At 40.2% G+C, this 25,197-nt stretch overlaps 1 protein-coding gene across 1 annotated transcript in view; it reads right to left on the reverse strand.

Annotated features, from left to right (window-relative positions):
* ddb1 (damage-specific DNA binding protein 1) overlaps positions 1-25,197 on the reverse strand; it is a 76,338-nt gene that overhangs the window by 36,605 nt on the left and 14,536 nt on the right. Inside the window, exons 7-14 of the mRNA XM_049596162.1 lie at positions 22,845-23,003; positions 21,119-21,202; positions 19,017-19,133; positions 11,918-12,020; positions 11,118-11,193; positions 10,921-11,029; positions 5,384-5,562; positions 586-749 (exon numbers count right to left, since the gene is read on the reverse strand). Coding sequence (XP_049452119.1) covers positions 586-749; positions 5,384-5,562; positions 10,921-11,029; positions 11,118-11,193; positions 11,918-12,020; positions 19,017-19,133; positions 21,119-21,202; positions 22,845-23,003 — 991 coding nt within the window. The remainder of the gene's footprint in view (positions 1-585; positions 750-5,383; positions 5,563-10,920; positions 11,030-11,117; positions 11,194-11,917; positions 12,021-19,016; positions 19,134-21,118; positions 21,203-22,844; positions 23,004-25,197) is intronic.

A 25,197-nucleotide genomic window follows, 5' to 3' on the forward strand; every position in this document is an offset into this window, starting at 1 on the left:
TAATGCCTCCAGCCACGGCAATTTCTTGAGGCAAAAACATGGTAAAAATGTAATTTTGTTTCTGGCCTTTTGGTTTTGTTTGAAAATTTTACTGTTGGTTTATCATCATTACCAAATAAGCAGCTGTGGGTGCAGCAATACTGAGACTCAAATTACTCACACAGATTGAGCTGTGATGCTTTGTGCTTCTGAAACATATAGTTGGTCAAGGTTGAGTGTGGATTCAACAGTACGCCCAAATAAGGTAACAAAACACTCACCTGGCCTGTATTCAGTCTGTGGCTTGTGAAGGCATAATAAGCACTGAACAACAAAAAACATTTCACCCTCCTCCATTTTTTCTTTTCATTTTCCCCTCTCTATGTGAAGATTTTTCTCTTGCTCTCTGATAGAGCATGAGTTCAGTTAACAATCATTGCTTTTGTGTATCTGTGAAACCCATTGAGACATTGTATGTGCTACTGAGCTACAGAGGGAAAAAAGCCTCACTTGACTTGAGCTTATCAGCATCTACCCGTCTCTCTCCACATACAGTAACAGCTTTCCTTTTCTCCCATCAGCTGCACCCTATCTCTTTTCTCTCACCTCCACCCAGCATTTCCTTGTGCAGGGCTGTGAAGCAGGGCAGTTTGAGCACGCGGGCTGAGATGTCAGTCCAGAGTCCTACGGCGCAGAGCGGTGACTCACCGCCACCCTCCCCCAGAGGCGTGATGTCCAGGCAGGCCACCTCGTGCTCCATCTCCGTTGTACTGAGGAGGGTGTAGAGAATGTGTGAAAAACAGAAGCAAGCTGCCCCGCACATTGTGTGAATGTGGACGACAAAGTTTGACAAGAGTATAAGTTTAAGATAAAAATGTGTTTCTCATGTGAAATGCAAATGGTCATCTGGTGAGCTGAGCTGTGAGATCACACTAAAGCTGCCACATGACAATAATTTCCTATAAAGCTGTGGTGGGATGTGAAGCAATGTGCGGCCAGGCAACAAGATTTTTGTCTCAAAGGTCAGTGGGCCACGAGTGGATTTTTGCTCATTACACAGGAACATCAGGTTTTTGCTCTTTCTTGTTTAGACACTGTTGTCAGCAGGAAGATCGAGTTTTATGAACAATTCTGTGAAATAGTGATCAGATCTCTTTCAAGGTTCTGTATATGACATTCACAGTAATGATATAGCATCAAAACTACAGCGTCCTGAGCTGAGAATGAAGTCACACTACCTCTGTGTGTTATAATCTGACCTTCTATGTTCTTGTTGTGGTGGCTGGTCGGCTGTGTGTCCATGTCGTTGGTACATGTGAGTCCCTGTGTGTGAATCCCACTGGCGAGCTGAACGGCTCTACTCTGTACTGCACTCATATGTTAACCATTGATCATGACGTCCCAACTCCAAGTGCGGGGATGGGGATCATCGTGGAAGCGTGATGTCCACCCTCCAGACTCCCCACTGTTAGCACTGTTCATACTGTTAGCTTCGTTAGCTGCTAGCTGCTGGCTCAGCCATGAATCATAGGTACGTTCTGAATGTCTGATACAGCTCCTTTAATATTCTGGCTATCTGTCTTAACTTATCAAGGTGATGATGTGACAAGAAGTACAAAAGCAGCAAAAACATTTTATCAAGTGATAATTCATAATGACTCTACTCCAGTGCACCCAGTGCCTCGATATTTAAAACCTAATTTGTGAGTGCTTGTTTGGGAGACCCCAAAGGACACACCTTTACAATATCAAAAAGGATACTCATTATACTGAATATAAATGTCTAATAACCACTTAATATGCATTTTCTTCGAGTTGGATGCTATCCTTTAATATCTCTTGTTGTATAAGTCCATTGTGAGCAATGCTGCAAATCATAGAACAAGAATCATTTGTAGTATTACTGGATTTTTTTGACATTAATGTGATGAACTATTTTGATATATCAGGTATTTAAACAATAGTCATCAATCCACTTTAAGAGGTATTCTCTCCGACCTCCTTAGAAAATCAATAACAATTTTCATAAATTGGTGAACTACAGTATGTTATTAAGCTGTCAGTGTTCATTTTTAAATCTATAAAACATATTTTGTATATATTTATGAGCATAATTTTTTACTTGTTTAAAAGTAAAAACAAAAATTAACATGAAAAAATATATATTATTTCGCAATTTAATAATTTATGCATGAGGAGATAAAGCTATAATGCAAATGAGCATAAAATTAATTTAAAAAAGGCCCAAAATTCTGTGTTGTAGTAAAACTTGGCTCCTCAATCATGCAAATATAATATAGGGATAATCACTGTGGAGTGTGTTGAGTTCTTACTTTTTAATTGCATTGCAGAGGAGCATTTCCTCCATGTAAACATCTTTTATCCAGCTATGACTATCTAGTATTTGCAGAATTTCAGGACTCACAAAGCAAACCAGCAGCATATTGATGTAAGCCAAACATTATTTCACAGCCCTGGTGAGACACTTCACTCTGTCTCTTTCATTGTTTCATCAGTTACGAAAACTCTCAAGGCCGCAAACAAACACTTTGTGCTTCAAGCGGGCCTGGTGGCCATTTTTACAAGCTGTGTGTCTTCCTCTGCGAAAAAAAAAATTACATTTTTGTGTATCCTTCACTTTTTTAAAACAACTACTGTAAAAAAAAAAAGTGGCTCAAAGCAGTTATATTGCAATAGTGGCACGAAGACAGCCACGAGGGTAAACCACAGCAGCAGTGTGAAAGAAATATAATAAAATGTAAGACTCTACAGTTCTGCTGCAGCATTTGCTTAAAAATGAGATGCAAATCCCTCATCTCAAACTTTCCCACAGATCAGGAGAGAGGAAATAAAAGTGAAGGTAAGATAGTGCGGGATAATAATAATAACACAACTGTGAGTCAGAGACAAAGTTCTTGAACTCTTGGGAATATAAATCACTGTTTGATTAATTAAACTTTCATACAACAGCTGCGTTGGGTATTGTGTATCCAATATATATATATGTAAGATTCTTCCCTGCTGTTGTATCATATTAACTATTCAATTAACCTGTAATTCTATACTCAGATGACTCAGACTAATTTGTTAACAAAAGTAAGTTGGATTGATGAAGAGTCTCTGCAGTCGACTTTACTACCTGAAAAATTAAGTGACTTGGCTATGTGACGAGCTAAAGGGCATCTCTTTTAAGATCACCGCTACGGGATAACTGAAGGGTGTCTTTTTTTTTTAATCACTCTTAAGCTTTTCTGAACTTGCAAGCTGACCCAGTTTGGAGGCGCCTCACCATCAAACCCACAGACAGACATGGCAGGGTTTATGTGAATTGTTTGACATTTTGGGGAATAGGCTTATTCACTTTCCTGCCAGGAGTTAGATAAGAAGATTGATAGCCCTCTCATGAATGTAAGGTAAATATACGGTGACCGGCTGCTGGCCTCAATCTTCTTATCTAACTTTTGCCAAGAAGGTGAAAAAGTGTGTTTAAATGGTTTCTTTAAAGCACATGTTTGATCTCTTTTTGTAATGTCGTACCGGGTTAATATAGGTTTATATATAATGTGGTGTATTTATCACAAACAAGAAGCTCTGGGCATGGTTCAAAATGCTTATAGCATGACCATGATCAGCTGCGTATGTAGTAGAGGAGATTATCGGCAGGTAAATCCCCAGTTCATCAGTAAGTACACTGTAAAATCTGACAAGTTGATGTTACTTAAAAAACAGGAGAAATCTAGAAAACCGATTGCCTTGAAGAGGTAAGTAATTATAACTATTTATCTCAGTTATGTTTACTTTATATCTAATTGTTAAGTTCACTGAAAATGTAGTTGTACTTACTTATCTTTGTGAAGTTGTTGCAGTTGTCTAAAAGTATAAACCAAGTTAGTCTGACTTAAGTTGATGATGACAAAGAGGATTTTGTTTTGTGACATGTTTCTGTAAGTGTGAATGACTAGTTTGCAACCAGCAGAATACAGATATATGGCACAATGCAGAACCTACAGTGTTGTTTTGTTAATTACAGTACGCAGCATATGTGCTTAATATGCATAATTAAATAAAGCGTTAGCACCTTCAGTAAACAAAGTCAGTCTGACTTAATTGAACAGTTGTGTTTACTCAGTGGAATCTAGGAAACTGAATGCCATAGATGAAGTAAGCAAAACAAAGAATGATTAATTTGCAGACTTATTTTTAATTTGAACAAAATTACATTCTTTGTGGAGAGAGCTAAAATTATACTTTCATAACAAATCCACCTTCAAGCCTTAAAAATATGAGCTTTAAAAATTAACTCTAGAAATATTCAGACTCAATCTTTCTCTCTGACTTTACTTGAGATTTCAACAGGGCTCAATTAATCACAGATACTAATATTGTAATATTCTATGCCACTAAAATTCAACTGTTCAATTAAGTCAGACTTATTTTGTTTATTGAAGGTGCTAACAACTTAATTTCATTATGCATATTAAGCATATATGCTATCCTAACTCCACAACACGCAAAATCCTCTTTGTCATGATCAAGTCAGACTCACTTGGTTTACCCAAGCTGCAAACTCCAAGGCAGAAAATGAAGCCAATGCGGAAGTGCATTCATGGCCACTCCAACACAGGGTAAAACCCCACAGACCGCCACGTTAAAATCTAACTTTACAGCATAAATAAATATGTTTACAGCCCGGTACAAAAAATGGTTTGGTGTCTATATCAACTTTCAACATTCATGACAACTCTACAAGGGGTGAATTTTCATTTAACTCACCCACTCACATTTTATTAAAGCCCAAAGTTAAGCATAATTAAGGGTGGGCAGCTTTGGGTGACTGGCTGTCTCCTAGTACATTTACAAGACATCAGAAAAAATTGATTCATTGTGTTAGTCAGACTAAAACCGGCCTTTTAAAATACAGTCAGACTTAATCGATGCCCCTCCTGGGCTTGTATACTGGGACAAGGACAGTAGTCCAAATAAATGGCCTGGTTGAGCTTTAACTGTAACTCGATTTATCTGTGCATGTAAATGTATTGAGTGTCCTCGGCTTCTCCATCAGGTCAACCCCTTCCTCCTCCTCCTCCTGGCTCCAAAAAACAAAGATGGTGACATCCAAAATGCCACACTCGAGGCTTCACAATGGGAGTCCACAAACCAATGGGTGACACTACTCATTATTTATACAGTCTGTGGGTTTACCTAAGTTGCTAACACTTTCAACTTTCATTTTAAAGTTGCAATGACTTCACAGACTTAAATGACCTTTTTCAAGGCAATCAGTTTCCTAGATTCTTTTAAAGTAAAATGATTTTGTCAGATTTTACAGTGTGCCGCCTGAAAATATCAGTGAACAGACAATGGGTCTATCATTTGATCCCTTGTGTCTGTATCCATGTCCTACCTGATCTGTTTGAGCTCTCCAGCCAGGATCTGCAGGTAGTAAAGGGCTCGTCCCACGGCGAGCACCACCTGAGTGTGGTTGCAGGCAGCCACGCTGATGTTCCTGCCCTGTGGCTCTTTCCATTCGCTCACTAATGCCTTGCTCTCCTGAAGCACCAGGCGCACAGATCCCGACGTGATCTGCAGGCACACACAGTTTTTCCCTTTTAAAAAATCTTATTTTGCACAGTATTTCCTAGGAGTGACAGGGAGGATGATGTAGAGACTGGGAGCTAAAATGTGGAGTCATTTCAAAGCAAATCCCACTGTTTCTATGTGGTTCTGTGCCAGGATTGTTGTTTGAATCCTGTTGTTGTTGTCTTTTTTGAATGACTGAAAGGAAATTATGATTAACTGCAAAGAGAACATATGGTGCTTATACCAGATTCTTGAGTCCTGATATATTGTTTCAAAACAACAAGGACACTTGCAGCAATCCAGGAGCTTATAAAGCTACAATGACAGTTTGCTAACTAGAAACCCTTGAAGAATTGTAATGTATTAAGGGAAAATACAGCAGTTTGATGGCAACACAACTGTTAAGAAATATGGCTTGATACAGAGTAAAGGTTGAATGTCCAGCATTCATTTGATCCCAAAAAAACCTTTTATGAAACATTAGAACAAGATGTTTGGTTTTCTAGACCTATTACTTTGACAGTACTTGTATTGCATGTACCAAAGAGGCTTTTGAATGCCAGGTAAGAGCCCCTCAGGTTAAGGAGAAATACAAATGTAATATTGAAATCTGAATAATGTCATGGAGAGAGCCACTGAAGGAGGTAGACAGGACAAAGAAAAAAAGGAGAGCTGACGACGCCTCAGTAACAGACGGCAGCAGGTTCAAACAAGTCAAACTATAAATGGAGCTGTTGCACTGTTAGGGAGCGCACAAAATATGGCGGTGTAATGAGATATGAAAACACAGCCTGTATTCAAGATTCAAAAATCCTACAGTCCTTGAGAGCACTTATGAGGATCACATTGTTCCGCCTCTGCAGTTTGTTTACCTTTGCAGTGTAGTGCAAATCGCAGCACATTTGACGAGACCAAAACAGTTTAAATTTAAGTTTTATGTCACAACACATTGTAGGAAAACAGCAAGTTTCCAAAGAACCAGGAATTTATTTTGTCAGACGAGACAAAGAGTCCACAGCCACACTTGCAGCTCTGCGAGGCTGCACTTAGGCACAACATGCTTTGAGCTGAATACAAACATCAGTGTGCTAACATGTTCACAATGAAACTGCTGCTATGCTGTTCAGCAGGTATAAGGTTTACCATGTAGGTCGACAGTTTCTAACGTTACCCTGCAGTTCGTTAATCATAATAACACGTTCACATATGCAAATCAGCACTACACACAAGGTAGAGCTGAGGCTGATGGGAAAGAAATTATTTTTAACTGGTAACCAAACAATTGGACAAATTAAGATTTTGACTTGCATGTTCTCTCCATATGAGCGCAGGTTTTCTTGACGCTCTACAGCCTCCTCCCACAGTCCAAAGACATGTAGGTTAATTGGTGACTCTAAATTGTCCGTAGGTGTGAATGTGAGTGTGAATGGTTGTCTGTCTCTATGTGTCAGCCCTGTGATAGTCTGGTGACCTGTCCAGGATGTCAGCTGGAATAGGCTCCATGCTTACTAGAACCCTGAACAGAATAAACAGTTATGGGTACTGAATGAATGAAGATTTTGACCTGATGATGCAACTAGAGAACAAGTCGAGACCTCACCAAAGAAATTGCTGTTTACCCAGTGGCGATTGTGAAGGTCTGTACAAAATTCCATGGCAATTCCCCAAGAGACATTTCACTTAAAAAAACTGAAATATCAACATTATAGTGGAGCAAGAGGAGAAGTCAGGGGATTACCAAAGTCATTAGGATTCATCCTCTGTGCATGCTCTTCTTTTGTTAATAGCACCATTGGAGTCCCACAGGGATCAATTTTAGGACCAATTTTATTTAGTTTATATATTAATGACCCACCTCTGATTTGCCCAGATGTCCATACCCAAATGTATGCAGACAATACAGTCATCTATACACATGTAAAAAACAGTGAACAGGCTGCATCAAAACTCACTGCAGTGCTACACAAAGTCTCAGACTGGCTAACTAGTAGCTGTCTGACTCTCAATGTAAGTAAAACTGTTGGGATGTATTTCTCCAACAAGAGAAATGCACAGCAACAACCTGATATCTTTGACAAAGGAGAGGTGATTAAAACTATTGACAACTTTAAATACCTGGGCATAACCATTGATTCTAACCTAACTTTTAAAAAGCATATTAGAAAGATATCCAAAAATGTCAGAACTAGTTTAATTAATTTTAGACATATTAGACATCAATTACCCATACATGCTGCTAAATTATTTATGTATTCAATGATCCTTTCACACCTATCCTAGGCAGGTGTGACTACCCTGAAACCTTTGTATACTCTTTACAAACAGGCTGTGAAAGTTTTTGATAAAAAAAAAAACAAAACAAGAAATTACCACCACTGTACCATTATAAACATAACCTGTTAACCTTTGACAGTTTTCTTTGGTTTTCTGACATGTGCTTGATGTACAAATTGATTCATGACCTTGCACCACCACCACTCAAGCAATGTGAGTCAATGTAAGGGTATCCAGGGCCTCAATGAGAGGCAATTGTTTCACCAAATTTAGGAAGACCACTTTTGGGCAATCAGCATTCTCATTCCAAGCAATTGGAAAATGGAATTCAATCCCATTCCATATTAGAGACTGTGCAAGTCTTAACAGTTTTAAAAAGTCCCTGAAGACATGGCTAAAAGAGAATCAATTATGCGATCATTGATCTTTGGATAGAAGACCAAAAGTATTATGTATTTTGTACAATGTTTACTCTGTAATGTTGTTGATGCTGTTGTTTTGTTTTTGAAATTGTCTGTAATGTTTAAAATGTGTTTTATTGTCCTTTTAACTTCCTGCCCAGGGACCACAGATGCAAATTAGCTATTCAGCTAACTCTGGTATAGAACCTGTTCTGTACATGGTCCCTGTCAACTAAACCAATAAACTAAACTAAACTAAACTGTGGACTAGAAATGTCCCATCAGGAGTTGTTGACGCTGCAGTTGCTGCATTAAGCAAATTGTGACCAAAGAACAAATTCACCAAAACAAACTACTGTATGTTATGGCCAACTGTCCAAAGGTCTTTCAGCTCTGGCTTGGTCTCCCAACTCCCCATGACAAGAATACCTGGGGCCTTCTAGATGTCTAGCATCATTTACGGGGCACTTCTTTTGATTTTTGCAATTCGTGCTGGACAGGTAATACAGAGTCAACTTTCAGAGCTTGTTTGCTGGAAACGGCTGCCTACAGTTTTTTTTTTTACCATTATTATTATTATTGAAGGGTTTATTAGAAGAGCATAGCTTAAGCAAACACTGTGCAGGATGCAGGGCCAAAATAATGAGGTAAAACAAGGCTAAAGTCCCTTCAGAATTTTGCAGGTTTTTGGAAATGTGGCCGTCTAAACTGTCTGATTTCGCGGCAGCTTTTGTAAAGCAACTGCAGAGCATGTTGCAATGTTTTTAGGTGTTTTTTACAATGAAACTGTGGAAGCAAATGAAAACTACAAAAACAGTTTTTTTGTATAATTCATTAAATATCAAAGGCAACTTGTTCTAGTGAGAAGAAAACTGCACTGTTCTGAGTGTGATGTATACTACACTAACATTACCATTAACCTTATATATTTAACCTAGCTCACCTTGATTGTTTCAGCACAACAGACCTGGATGCAACAGCCTGCATTGTAATGATTTGTCTTGACTGTTTCAGCAATTCGACAGGTGTGTTTTGCAGTAGAATGGCATTTGTCAAATGATGACTTCTGTTTGCGTTCCACCACATTACACACTCTGTAAAACAGTTTACACCCACTACTGCAGAACATCAGGGAACTGCCTTGCTCAGTCTTTAGCAGAACATTTTGTTGGTAAATGTAAGATGTTCATGTTACAAATGTCTGCATCCTCACAGCCAGAAACAAGGAAGTGAGACTGGTGACGTTATGCAGAGGTATGCTATGACAGGGGAAACTTATGGGAAATTGCTCTGCTTAGTCAAATTTGAGGAAAGGTTGCGGTGAGCGGATCAAATTGCAATGTTGTGCAGAAATGAGATTGGTTGGCAGAGATTGGTTGAATTATCCTGAACTGTTGCGAAGAGGGATTGCTAAGTCATGATACAATATAACTGTGATTTTAAACGTTTTACAATGTGCTGAGTACTGCAGTAACACATGTTGGGATATAATGTGACTTGCTGCCTTTTTTCAACTGGAAATCATGTTCTCCAAAAATTATTTTGTCAACATCTGTTTTATCAAATAGGATAAAGTTTTCAGTCTGTTCATCTGACTTCTGAATCTTTTTTACTGCAGCAAAAATGTACTTATTGCAATTGATTTTAATATTCTAGCCAAAGGTTTAATTTGTATTTGCAATACTAATAATTTCTATCATAAAAATATCAATAATTTGTGTCCATGTATTGATACAATACTGCCACACAAAATATCGCAATGCTCGGCTGTATCAATTTTTCACAACCCCTAAGAGTCAGGCATTCATTTGTGTTGGGTTTAACACTGTGTGCAATCCTTTCATGTTACATAGAGTCACTTGCTTTATATTGATATGTGGTTACTTGGTATGTGATAACAGCATGGAGAAATAATTGTTTAAAAAAAAAAAAGAAGGGGGAAAGATGTTGCTGAAAATTGGCACCATCTGTGCTGCCTTCAAGTGTCCAACACTGTCCACCACAATGTGTTTTCTGATAAGACCACTGAAGGCCAAAGTAATAAAACTTTAAAGCTAGTGGCCTCAATCCAAGTTTAAGTGCAACTAGCAACTTTTACCATTTGAAGTGAGTTCGTCTTTGCCACAAAGAATGTTTTGTCACACTAACGCAAATGTGAAAATGTGCAGTGTAGGTATAGCAACTGTGAGAGGCGAGAGCGTTAGTGAAAATGTTCCTGCCTTAAAACACAAGCAGTGTTGTCATAACAACCTAAAGATTTATGGTTGAGGGTCTAAGAGCTGGCAGAATTCCCAGCAGGTTTCATCCTCATTTCAAGAAGGCAGGCTAAAACTTGAATTTAAATGAAGTGCAATATTCATCTCAGCTACGTGTAAAATACATGAAGTCCTTATGCGCCGCTCATATTCACAACTCCCCTTTCAATCATGTATGACTCAGCGCCGGCAGAGTACATCTTATTAAATGGAGAAAGGCCGCAGCTGAATAAGTTATTTCTATAATTAATTTAGAATTTGTGAAATTAGATGGTTTTCCTGCACTGAACAAGGATGTACAAATACTGTAAGTCGGCTAATTCTAGACATCAAATGAGTGTCAGTGTTAATCTAACTGAAGCATGCTCTGGTGAAGCATTCTGACAGCAAATGAACTTATGACAGAAGTGTGTGTGTGTGTGTGTACGCACTTGAATGAGTTGCTGGTGCGCCACGTTGCCACAGTAAAACGTCTGCTGGTTGTCCACAAAGCCAGGAAGTTCAGTCTCCTCCACTTCCTCACCACTCAGCATCAACACTCTGGGGGGAAAACACACTCTAAAGATGAGATAAAGGCATTCGGAATTGACTTTACACTTATCTGGCATGCTGCACGGCAAGCACTCACCGTGTTTGACCCACGAAAGACAGCACCAGCATGTCATCTGTCTCTCTGCCTGCCTCGGAGCGGAGCGGCCACAAACCTTGAAGGGGATTCGAGAGAGGGTGTTGGAAAGAAAAGTCACTCTCTGCACCATTCTGCAGAGCAGGAGAAATACAATATCCAACCAGTTTCTGAGCCGATCTTTAACTATTCCAGCTGTCAAATGCCAACATGTTGGAAGATGTACAGGTCACAGACACCTCTCAGAGAGCCATCGATTGGCTTAGTGAATAATTGTCTCTCATCAAGAGTCCAGGGGCAGCAGGCAGCTACCGAGGCTTTCAGGGCAGAGATGGTCAATAAACAGCTGAAGCCTAACAAGTGCGAGCAGCCCTCACCTGACCTGTGTGTCTCATTTAAGCATCAGAGAACAGTCTTAAGAGAGGAACCTCATTTTCTGGAATTAAGAGGTGTCTGCCATTGTTACACCTGACGGGATTCCCCAACTTGACACTTTGCTCCCGCAGACATTGCAGCGCTCATTGGTTCGCTAAATGAAAACAAATGCTTCCAAAACTAACCTTGGCAATCTTCCTGTTCTTTTGAAAGTACCGAGCCAAGACCTATGACATCTGCACCATCTGCTCGCGCTCGCATGCGGAGCTTGGACGTACAGCAGCTGGCGTCTTGGCCAGGTGAGGCAAACAGATGTGAGGGTTGAAGTGGCTCTAGTGTCAAGTCAGTAAAGGAATAAGGTCCAGATAATGTCAAGGCTTGAGAGGGAGGTGTTGGAAGCGACACAAACACATACAGAACACACATACCTTTGATTCCCGGCAGGTCAATGCTGGCATGCTCATGAATCCCAATGCCGTTGCGAATGATCCGAAGAGAGCCCTCCTTGAATGCACCTGAGCATGTCACCAGCTGAAAGCAGCACAAGGAGACAAAGACGTGGATTGAGAAATGAAGGGTGTGATTTTTATGTCCTTTTTATAGGGTTGTTATGTAGCTGATCCAATTACTGTTTTCTCTTCGCTATTTCTACCTGTCAATGACAATAATGCTGTCTTAATATATAACTCCATTTTTATACGACCTGGGTCTTACTTAGTTGCCTAGTTCACATTACACAATTTTCACCGTGATTTTGATGTCGCAGAGAATCTTGAGATCCACCTTGGGTCGGAGGTGAGTTGGCAGGTAGTCTGCCACAACGAGTCCTCATATGTGAACAAGCCTACGAACAAGTCGCCCCCTCGTCTGTAACTGGGACTGGATACAGTGCCCTCCAAAAGTATTGGAACAGTGAGTCCAATTCGTTTACTTTTGTTGTAGACTGAAAACATTTGGGTTTGACATCAAAAGATGAATATGAGACAAGAGATCAACATTTCAGCTTTTATTTCCAGGTATTTACATCTGGATCTGATACACAACTTAGAAGATAGCATTATTTGTAATGGAACACAAAATTTTTAGGTGAGCAAAAGTATTGGAACATATAAACTTAAAATAGATTAAAGTGAATGAGACTTAATATTTAGTTGCAAATCCTTTGCTTTCAATAACTGCATCAAGCCTGTGACCCATCGACATCACCAAACTTTTGCATTCTTCTTTTGTGATGCTTTTCCAGGCTTTCACTGCAGCCTCTTTCAGTTGTTGTTTGTTCTGGGGGGTTACTCCCTTCAGTCTCCTCTTCAGCAGGTAAAATACATGCTCTATTGGGTTTAAGTCTGGAGACTGACTTGGCCAGTCTAAAACCTTCCACTTCTTGCCCCTGATGAACTCCTTTGTTGTTTTAGCAGTGTGTTTTGGGTTGTTATCTTGCTGCATGATGAAGGATCTCCCAATCAGTTTGGTTGCATCTTTCTTTAAATTAGCAGACAAAATGTTTCTGTAGATCTGTGAGTTCATTTTGCTGCTGCCATCATGTGTTACATCATCAATGAAGATGAAAGAGCCCGTCCCAGAAGAAGCCATGCAAGCCCAAGCCATGACATTACCTCCACCGTGTTTCACAGATGAGCTTGTATGTTTGGGATCATGAGCAGATCCTTTCTTTCTCCAAACTTTTGCCTTTCCGTCACTTTGGAAAAAGTTAATCTTTGTCTCATCAGTCCATAAAACTTTTTCCCAGAATTTTTGAGGCTCATCTCTGTACCTTTTGGAAAATTCCAGCCTGGCCTTCCTATTCTTCTTGCTAATGAGTGGTTTGCATCTTCTGGTGTAGCCTCTGTACTTTTGTTCATGAAGTCTTCTGCAAACAGTAGATTGTGATACCTTCACTCCTGCCCTCTGGAGGTTGTTGCTGATGTCACTAACAGTTGTTTTAGGGTCTTTCTTTACAGCTCTCACAATGTTTCTGTCATCAACTGCTGATGTTTTCCTTGGTCTACCTGTTCGACGTCCTGTTGCTTAGTACACCAGTGGTTTCTTTCTTCTTCAGGACATTCCAAATGGTTGTACTGGCTATGGCCAATGTTTGTGCAATGGCTCTGATTGATTGTCCATCTTCTCTCAGATTCACAATTGCTTCTTTTTCACCCATAGACAGCTCTCTGGTTTTCATGTTGGTTCCACCTCTAAATGCAGTCTGCACAGGCAAAATCTATCGTACCCAATCTGAAACTGAGCTCAGACATTCAGTGCTATTTATTGTTTGAATAATCGGTGTAATTGGGAGACACCTGGGCAACAAAACACACCTGTCAGTGACATGTTCCAATACTTTTGCTCTCATGAAAAATGGGTGGGTTCAAACAAAAGGTGCTATCTTCTAAGTTGTGTATCAGATCCAGATGTAAATACCTGGAAATAAAAGCTGAAATGTTGATCTCTTGTCCCATATTCATCTTTTGATGTCAAACCCAAATATTTTCAGTCTACAACAAAAATAAAGGAATTGGCCTCACTGTTCCAATACTTTTGGAGGGCACTGTATCTGGCATGCTAGGAAACTGGAGAAGGCTGACACGACTGACAAAGAGCATCAGCCAATGAGAGGCAGGATACGTCCCACGTCAACACGCAGGAGGATGGAAGAAATGTGAGGAGGACAAGCCGGCCAGCATGCAACAACAACAATGGCGGCGTCCACAGGATCACAGGGAGTGCGTTGTGTTTGGACCCAGGATAATAAAGAATATCCATGTCTTTACAATGTGTCGTCTCCAAGTTTAGTGACGTCACCGTGTTATCTGGGGCTCTGTCGGCGAGGGCTCTGTGGAGAAATCTTGTGGTGTGCACACACGTCATAACGCAGTTGGCGAGACTCCCACTAACAGAAACACACGTCGCCAGGTATGAACACTCAATAGATTATGATAGTCTCCGCGACGCAAAATCAGGGTGAAAATCGTGTCATGTGAACTAGGCTTAAAGCGCAAACAGTGCTAACTCCATTTAAAAGCTCTAAACAATGGAAATGGTGCAAGGAGGTCATGATGAGCTAACCAGTGGGTTCATCTTTGGCCTGCAATTATTATTTCAGGTGCACTCGCTTTCTGTTTTACCTTCAAATTAAAGGGTTTAAACCATGATCTGGGTGAATATTAGATTCTGACTGACTGCACGGTGTTCATTAATTCCTGATACAGGACACTGACTAAGTAGTTCCAGTGAAGCTGTCTGTTCATTGTTATAATTTAATGCGCTGGCCACATAATATCAGCCTGTATCTAAAACTGAATAACCATAGCAATAGAGATGCAGTCAAAGCCTCCATTTACAACTTATTTCCAACAGTGAGTGCAGTTGTCAGTGCCTCCTCCTCTGAACACAACAGAATGGCCCAACTATAACACACAAGCTGCAGGAAGTTTGCTGGCTCTCTGAACTTCCTGATACATGTATCACATCACTGACCGCCTCACATCTTGTTCGTTATTTCACTCACTATAGCCGACAGTAACATAACACATGGCGTATCATTTGTTCATAAAAATGCTGATATTGATTTGGAGACAATGACATGACCAGATGGCTGACTGGTCTTGCTGTAAAACACATGACTGTTAAACACATGACTTTAACAGACCAAAAATAATTAAAATCAAAAGAGTTGCTATTTCATTTTCTTCTGAATGACTGCTTCAGCTTTTTGTTATTGTCATTTGCAGCAGTAATAGTAGTTGCGGACATCGCAGGTGGAATCTCTCAGTTCTCAGTGGTCAAAGTTCTGGTGGTAAATATCATCCAAAGTACACGTTACGAGAGAAGTGGAGGCTGTGGTTCTATTAGCACTTTGAAAACCAGCTAAACAAGTCTGTTAAAAGCTGCTCAGCTCTGAACTCACAGACCTTGCATTCTATCCTCGGGTCTTCATGGCTCTCTTTTATTTGACAAGCATACACTTATGATGTGCTGTTACGTGTTGCTTTGCACTGTGTGTCTTCTGTGCTCTTTTTAGTATAACTTTGTTTTATGTTTTTACCCTGTACTGTGTTATTTTGCTGCCGAGGGACTACAGGTGAGAATTAGCTTCAAGCGATCATCTGCTGTGTTGGCTCAAATGGTGACATCTGTGTTTTAAACTGTGCATGGTTCCTCTTAAATAGAATAAATAGAAGTGAGTGTCAAAGCACTAACGGGTATAGTAATGAAGGATTTGAGAATCTGTATCAGTTTATAGAAAAGCCTCTCTGAGATTGCCAGTTCAAACATGGTAACAGCACTGAGTTCCAACACCCCTGAAGGTAAATATTTCTGGTGCCTGTACAGTCAGACTGGAGAGCATCCGAATGTTACTTATTCATCCAGTCACGGTACACTAACAGGATTAATACCAGAGCCCATATAATCTCAGCTCCAACCACCTGCCACCAACAGCTTCATGCTAATGGAAATACCCGCTGTGAACCTGGCAACCCACCTAACCCCTCCAAGTGTGTTCTCAAATGCCCTCACACTCTCACGGGACTGTCTAAATTCTCATAATCTGCACATAATATATTATGTTTGTGTATTTGTTTGTCATTTTATTTCATCCTTCATAAACCCCAATCTGGTTTGCGGTCGCACATCTGTGAATACAATCATTTTTCGTGCTTTCTCTGAGAGGGGTCCCGTTATTATTTTTGCCCCGCAGCTTGTGCACCACTCCTGTCTTTACTGTCATGGAGCGTGTCAGCACCAATTAACCAGGTCAAATGTGCTGTGGATTTACTGCAAATGGCAAATTAAAACAATTATTTTATTTAGTTCTGGGCCTCAGCAGACTAAAATGACCTCGAGTGTGTGGATGAATGCAGTCAGTGATTGTGTGCTGGTATGTACCCAGAGAGTGGCTCTGTGCTCTGGTGGACCGCTGCCTTTGGAACAACATCAAGTACCCTGAGGCCTGGTGTCAAACCCTGCCAACAAATCCTTCTGTACTGTATCTCTCGCTGCTTCACCGTTTCATCTCTCTAAGCCTCATGGATTTGATACAAAGAAGGACAAATGTTCAAATCAAGAAATGTGTTTTTTTCCAACTATTATATTAGAAATATGTCAAATAATGTGCCAGACATTCATCATCTGGTTTCATTTAGCATAAAAAGAATTTATATTTTAAGAGGAACAAGAAGGAAATGAATTCAAATTAAAGCTGCAAGCAGTGATGAACAGGCCTTCGCACCTTCTCGCCTAAGGGGGAGGGGGGCCAGCGGGACACCAGTTATCATGGCTGTGCATTCCCTTGACCGCTGGACACTGTGAGCATGACTTAGACAGTTCCTGAATGGAGTGCATTGCACTGAAAATGACATATTAAAAATTGTGTTCTACTTCCTGTGCCTTCTTTCCCATCTTCCGCATATATCAGTCCGTGGTATATATGCAGGAGAAGTAGATGATTTTTGTGTTGGGCTACCCAGAGCTTTACATCTGTCCCATGGACAATATTTTAGGCCAAATACACACTTCACTGCAATGCCTCGAGGAAGATCAGCTCTGCTCTCAGGACTTTTGGTAAGGAGGCTATGATAAGGTGCTGGTTATGGTCACTTAGCCACCTCAGATGCACCTGCTTTCATGCTCTTGAAGGTTGGTACAAGTAGACACAAGAATAGCATCTAGCACACGACTTTGCGTTTTCCAGGCGGTTAAAGATGTGCCATGTGTACAGACCCTAAAGTGAACTTCCAGTTGTCAATTGCTGGCGTTATGAGTACGAGTCACTACGGGCTTGTACATGTCTCGCGGCCTGGACACTTGTGTGAAATTTGGGGCAGACTGGCCTGTGTAAAAACAAGTTACAACAGCTTCATGTGTCATGTCAAAACAGGGTAATTTGCTGCATCACCATGGTAATGCTGTTCAACAAAAACTCACAATTTAAAAAAAAAAAAAAAAAAAAAAAGTATAATCAAGGTCTTGAGGCTTTTCTGCCCAAATTTGAGGTGAATCCGGTCAACTTGCTGGGAGCATGGGAGCAGTACATCCAAGTTTAAAACATGTGATTGCCTGTTTTGCCAGTAGGTGGCACCATGTACGGTAGAGTTGCAAACTAATTCCTGTTCTATGGTTGAAACATGGAAATTCGATGCCTCTCCAAGGCCATGCTGCTATAGGATAACACAAAAGCTTCGGCATTTAGCATTGGCAAGGTGTTTAGATTTTACTGCCTGAATCTGAAGTCAATCTGGTAAAAATTTCTGGGAGGAGTCTGTTAAAGTACAACGCCTGGTAGTGGCAAAAAATGCCCCGAAAATGAGAGGCTAATTCAAAATGGCTGACTTCCTGTTGGGTTTAGGGTATAGCTCAAAGAGACTTTTTTGTAAGTCTTGGGATGTTACTTGTGCCTCTCCAATTTCAAACCTCTAGGTGAAACATTCTGTGGCGGGCTGCTTTATTTTACATTTTCTAGGGGGCGCTGTCAAGCCATTTTGTCCACAATTTTCATCCGCTCTGATGCACAGGTCAAGTTTTTGAGCATCTTAAGCTCCTCAAAAATGCAATTACATTTGTGAAATAATTAAAAAAAAAGAGCAATTTCAATAGGGTCCTCACACTGACCGGTGCTCGGGCCCTCATTACTGGGTAGAAAGATGAAATATTGTCTTGTTCTTGCCTTTTAAACCTGGAGCTGCAGCATGGGTTGAATTATATTATACTCCGAATACAAACTGGTAAACAACTGCTGAAGGTAAACAACCTTAAGCATACTGAAGTGCAAAAGATGATGGATGGTTCAGATACATGCAGTCAGGGAGTGACTGAAACAAGGTCTTCACTGTCAGATTTAAAAGGTGTAAATATTATTAGAGGAAATAACATGCACAGCAATCAGCCTTTTGCGACGGAACCAAAAAGCCAATTTGAGTTTGTGTACCAGAGATGCATTTTAACATCAGGTGCAACTGCAGTGCAGCTAAATCATATCTAGATGCAAATGGGATACCGGCCGCACGTTAATGCCAGGTGTACAGGGAGCACTGTCAACAAAAAAAAATAGACTAGACAAAAGAAGAACACCCAGACTGCCTATAAAAAGGCTCAGGAAGCTGTTTTTTTTATGTCAGCAAGAATCTCCTGAATACTTTCACCCTGGTATTCTGGCCAGTGGCAGGTTTGTGCTGTAGAACGTTGCATGCTTAATTCTGCTGACAAAAACACTGTTAACACGACTCAAGAAGCCGGCTGCATTGGTGGTGTGAGCCCAGGCTCCCTGAAGGCTGTGACAAAGAGGATGATAAAGAGGAAAACACAGATGAAGACTCACCAAAAGCTATAAAGTGCACCCAGTGACTGTTAAGAGAGCATTCGGTAATCACCATGTCATGTCTGCATCCCCTGGCAAGAAACCTTTTATTCTACCTGACTGATTTGCTTTCAATATATAACACGTGTTAGGGCTTTCCAGCTTCGCTGGTTGCAACAGTAAAACATATTTTTCACTTCTCACAGAACAATAAGGATTCAGGTTCTGGGTCTTACCTGGCCCTGGCCTTGCCTCTCCAGGTCTACCACACACATGTCCACGATGGGCCCCAGATTGGTGAATGTCTCCATCACCGCCACATACGAGCCCTGGTCGTTGCTGTCCACGTTGAGCTGCAGAGAGACAAACAGAGGCCTTTTTACAAATCAATGAGAAAGGATGAGAGTACACGGTAAACAGAGGTGATACAGGTGTCATTTTGTACCGATTCCTGTTTTTTTTAGGGTTTTATGTCAATCTGTAGCTTTCCAGTCGTGTTCCTAATGTATTCAAACCCAAAAATTCAGCTTTAAGTATGTATGTTTTAGTATCATAATGCTGTTTTCCAAAGCCCTTCAAAAACTTAATTCCACTTGACCTTATGTAGCTTTCTGCGTGATGATGTTGCTCAATAAATCCACGTACTGCTGTAGATGTAATGTTAGTTTGGTTCCGAAAGTCACATAACAACAAAAGTCAGCAGGAGGCAAGCAATTCTTGTGTGATGTTAGATAAAATTACTGCTTCTGTCAATGGAGTTTGGTGGCTTTGAAGAGGGCAAATAATAGCTTCGGTTCCCCATCAGAAAGGGCTTTCTGACAGCAAGGTAAAGCGGTAAAAATAATATAAATATAGCAAACACTTAAACTGATATTAATTTAGTCAGATGGTCTGTTTTTAGGAGGCTAAAATAATTCTTGCTGCCACCAGACTCCTTTGACAGAAACAGTCATTTTACCTCGCAGAACACAAAGAGTTGCTGGTCTACCGCTGCCTCTAATCGGTTATTTAGTTTGTATTATTGTGTGACTTTTGGAACCAAACTAACGTGGCGTCCACTGCAGTATATTGCTTAGCTTATGTGGCTGCCAACTACAACTGCCAACTACTGTAGGTATTACACAGACTATGGATCTATAAATGTGTGTATACAGGGCAAATGCAGTATTTCATTATATTGAATCTTAACGTGTCTTCACCTGTTTAAATAAAGGTTTAATAATAATGAAACAGCACCATTTTCCACCTCCAAGTAATTACTCTACATGTTTACACTGTCAGTGAAGTGCGTGTGTGTGGGGGTTGAGACAGAGGGGAGGGCATCAGCGCTGTAGTCTACATTCCCACTCCCACGATTAAGTGAGCATTTTTATTTGAAAATACTGAATTTGAACGCAGATGAACATCGCTTTAAAGACTACAAAGATGAAAAGTCTTATATTAAGATATTAAAATGCAAATGTAAAAAGGTACTTGAAAAAATGTCAAAACAAGACCATCCAAAGGAGGGACAAAATACAGCCATACTCCATCCTGTTTCACGATGTTATTCATTACCCGCAGCAAACAATTTTACTGATGCAACAAGTTTATGGAACAATTTCAAGGTTATAAAATTCTGGGGCTGTACTTGAGAGTGTGAAGTCCTATTCAAAATGTTCACATTCAATTTCTAAACCAACATTTGAATGGTGCATAGTTGCTTTTTGCATGTCTATTCATTCTGTTTAAACCCAGTATTTCTGCACGGTTGCAGATAAAGATTAAGTTAACTAATATTATTGGTATCATACGACTTGTTAAATTTGACTCAAGTGGTGGCTGCGCAGGACTGTGTGATCCAAACAATTCAAACAACTTCAGAGTGTTGTAAAGTTAAAAAAAAAAAAAGAGTAAAACATTTATTGAAAGAAGATTGATGGAATAATTTCCTAAGTACTCAATATTTCTTATCTTATGAAATATTCTGGTTGAATCCAAAAGTTTTGGCGTTTAGCTTTTCAAAAACAACATTTGCTCTCCCACATCAGTCAACTGTATTAATGGGGCTGTCTGGCACCATTATTTACTTGTATTGATTAAAGATGTTGATTAATTAAAAAAGTCTCACTCACTTAATCTAATGAATCAATTTTATTCAAATTAAGAATTTTGTTTGATGATTTTTTTTTTTTTTTTGGGGTGGGGGGGGGGGTGGGGTGATGAAGTCATAAATTATAACAACAAACATTTCAAACTTCATACAAGAAGCTTAATAGAAGCTTTGAAAGAGAAAGACATTCAGTACCGCCCTTAATTAATGATTGCAGAAGGTATTAAACTGTCTCTTGCTGCTTACCTTCACTAACTGGGAGTCACCCAGTCTGGAGCCCACAAAGACCACACCGTTATCCAAGTAGGTCAAACACTCTGCGATGGATGTCTGTCATCGGAGAAAGACACAAAAACATCTCAGCCTCTGAGGCCATTTCCACACTGAGGCTGCAACTACTGATTATTGCATTTTTAAGCTACACTAGCGGCATGGCTCAAGGGATGTCACAGTCCATCAGTCAGTCGGAAGAGAAAAATGGAAATTGCAATTTCCCAGAGCCCGAGGTGATGTCTTAAAATTGCTTGTTTTGTCCGACCAGCAGTCAAAAACTTAAATATATTCAGTTTACCAGCATGTGAGAGAAATAAAAGCAGCAGATCCTCACACTGGAGAGGCTAGAACCAGGAATATTTTCCATTTTAGCTTGAAAAATGACTGAGGTGATTAATCAATCATCAAAATAGATGCTAATAATTTTCTGACTATTGATTTATTCAATGTTTCAGCTCTAGTCAAGACAAATTTAAAAAAAAATACACACTTTTAACTTTCTACTTGGACCTTCAATCCCATCAATTCAGCATTTGCAACGTTTTGTACTTATATGCAGTGCTTAAATTAAATGATTCATCAATCAACAATAATTCAATAAATTACCATTTTCATCAGAGATTAGTTAAGATTATTAATTTGTTTACTTTTGTTTTTCTGTTGGACAAACAAAACCAGACACATGAGACGTCACTTTAGGCTCTGGTAAATTCAGATGGGAAGTTATTATTGCTGTCTTTAACATACTAAACCATTCATCAGAAAATAAAATAAAATAAAAATCGGCATCAAGAGAAAAAATGACTATCTGCAGCCCAACTTGAGCGATCGTCTGACAGCAACAATAGAAATGTCACTGAGGACATCTCTGTTCAGATATAATGAAACACAAATTAAGTCATAAAAACGATGACAGATAAAAGGTATTAATGCACCATTTTGTTGTTGCCAAATGGAAGAGACGGAAGATCAAAACCATTCCTCTTGTTTTGAAATATCACTATTAGGTGTTTTACATATTTTTTTAAGAGAACTAAAAACAGACAGAGCTCTGTTTGACACATAAATGATGTTTTTAAATTTACCCTCATCAGTGTGAACACAGTCTAATGACAGACAATAAAGATGAGTTTCTCTGTCTGATATTTTAATGACGCCTGCTGCCGCCTGTTGACTGAGCAGACTGGTCCCAAGAATAAAGTTAAGAATGATTTGAGAAGCAATCTGTCTCCAGTTCAGCACTCCGACTCCCCTTGACTGTTTCTAGCTCCAGCATCTCTCAACCACACACCTTTCCGAACTCCTTGGCGAGCCATTAGAGGAAGGTGTCACAAGCCAAATGCTGTGCACTTTTAACATGAGATTTAGCTCCGAGAGCAGTATTGACATACAGTCGTTGTCTAAATCAACTTAAAAGGGATAAGTAACACTGTGGCAAGCCAGCAACAAAGAGGTGGGATCATTTTTTCCTCATCTTCTGTACAAGTGTAGACTGATCCATTAGCTCCTGTCGGGGCTATAAACCATTAAAGAGTCAATCGTAACAAAGAGGGTATTAAAAGGAAAAGGCAGCAGGAGAAGCAGTGGCCGAGCCAGGTAGACAGAAACAGATGGGAGAAGTGCCAGAGGAAAGGCAGGTGGATAAACACAGGGGACAGAGATTGAGATAGAGGAATAGGGAATAAGATAGATAGTGGACCTCTCCGAGCAGCTCTACGTGCAGGTCTTTGAGCGCCACTGTGCCGTCCATGAGCTCCTCCTTCTCCAGCAGCAGCATGAACAAACGTCCCTCCATGTCCCCCAGCAGGTAGCGAGAGCCGTTGGGGTCCACCCGGTTGTGACAGACAATGGTGCTTTGCTGCAAATGAGAGTGGAACACAAACAAATCATTAAAATAACACTCACAGTGGAGGAGCTGCAGGAGCTCCAAGAATTACATCAGTGCAAAAGAAGTCTTCATCCTCGCCTCATGCATTATCTATATATATGAGCATGTCCAAGCACAGCCACAGAGACCTGTCTTCACAATGTTTGTTTTGTTCTTTCTCGTTATGAAAACACACTCTTAAGAGTTTCCCTAAAGTACATCTTAAATCGGACTCTGAGAGCTACACACTGTTCAGGTTGTGCCTGACAAGAAAAGCAAAGATTAAACAAGTCTGAGATCCACAGACATTTTCTGCTCCATGTTTGAGAGACTACAGTTTGAAAGGGGCAGCTGTGGCTCAGGAGGTAGAGTGGGTCGTCCAGTAGTCACAACATTTCAGTTTGACTCCCGGCTTCTCCAGTCCGCATGTAAAAGTATCCTTGGGCAAGATACTGAACCCCGAGGTGAGTGAGCACGAATGTTCACTGATGGAGCAGGTGGCACCTTGTTTGTTAGCTTCGGCTGCCAGTGTATGAATGAATGAATTTGTGTGAATGTGGCATAGAGAGCCAAAATTTCACTGGTACTGTTCTTTAAACCTGGGTAAGCCCGCTAAAATAAACCACAGACTCCTTTCCCATTGCCAGTAGACCAGAGTTGTATATACGGCTCTGCTGCAGATGAGAATGCCTGTGTGTGTGTGGGGTTTTTGTTTTTTTGTGTAACGTTTTTCCACGTCACGGGCAGGCTGGAAAACAGGTTAGTAAACAGTAGACAACAGCATGGAGGCCTGTGAAAATCTGACAGTGGCTACTTTTTTTTATATAAGCCGAACTTATTCACAGTCTCTTTTAAACGCGGTGCAGACTAATTTGGATCGATGTTCGAGCGCTGTTTTGTTGGAGCGCGTCAGTTAAGGGGCTAACATTAGCGCGTTCACCCAGGTGTCGCGTTTCCATTAATGCCAATCAGAGCCGGAGCCGATAAATTCCCCTGACTGCTGCAGAGTAATTTTACCCAGGTGTGAGTTGTGAGTGCAACTGAAATATGAGTTAGAGTTTGATTTGGAATTTTGAGGCCAATACATGTTTTGAAAAAGAGAGACGACTGGTTGCTCTGTAGATACAAACGTAGATCAATATCTTGTATCAGGTGATCGTGGCGAACAGGAACAACAGGAAGTGATCCAGGCACTCCAAAAAATATAGAAAAACAAGGAAGGAAATATTAAAAAGCCCTGATTGTAGTGGCTAAATTATCAAAAGAGCCAACATGTTTTGACCACTGCAGGTCTTTGTCTGGGCTTTCACAGCATACAACACAGGTATGACCCCCACCTAAATAGTGACAGCAACCAATCAGAGGCCATCTCATGACCCATATAATGACATGACAGGTTAAACAAATAGACAATAATAAAAAAAAAATAACAAGTTAATATAAAGCACAGAGTGACATATCTTAACCCATAGGCTGTGGGAAAAATGCAAAGCTTGTAGAGAATAATGACAAATCACAAAAAACATGTGATGTCTAGATCCTCATTGAGAGAATATATCACATGTTTTGAACCCGAAATATGTGCTGAGCAAACATTTTATAGTTGAAAAATAGCTCTCTGGAGGACAAAACATGCAACACTGTTTCTTAGTTAGCTGAAACATAACTTCAGTATTTCTCTCCTGGAGTATCTTGTGACTTACCAGCTGATATGTGCTGATACACTGGTGATAAGCTAACACCGGCTGATGATATCAACCTGGCTATTTATAGGATTTCAGACATTTGTGGTCTGACCAATGCAAGATGGAACATTTAAATAAATCTGCAGACACAAACAGAGTTAAAGTAGGGTAGTTAGATAAACTCGACTGATGCAAACTGTAACAGGACGAAACGTCTTTCCATGTGAACAAAACTCCCCTGGGATATTTTCAGAGTCACTCTCATATTTTGGCTGCCTCACACAACATGAGTCTAACCAGACTTGGCTTCCCCAAAATATGTTTGGGAGAAAAAAAAAACATCTTAGGAGCTTTGAACCAGAGTTATTGTAGAGCCAAAGTCTCCTGTCTCACTATAAGCTGGTTAGAACAGTAGCCACGATTGGAATTGGCATTAAAATCACAGAGTGTGACTGAGCTTTCTCCACTTTTCCTTCAATAGAGGCTATTGTTATTGTCGA

The sequence above is a fragment of the Epinephelus fuscoguttatus genome, linkage group LG2 (genome assembly GCF_011397635.1).
Source record: "Epinephelus fuscoguttatus linkage group LG2, E.fuscoguttatus.final_Chr_v1".
In the NCBI taxonomy this organism is placed as follows: domain Eukaryota; kingdom Metazoa; phylum Chordata; class Actinopteri; order Perciformes; family Serranidae; genus Epinephelus; species Epinephelus fuscoguttatus.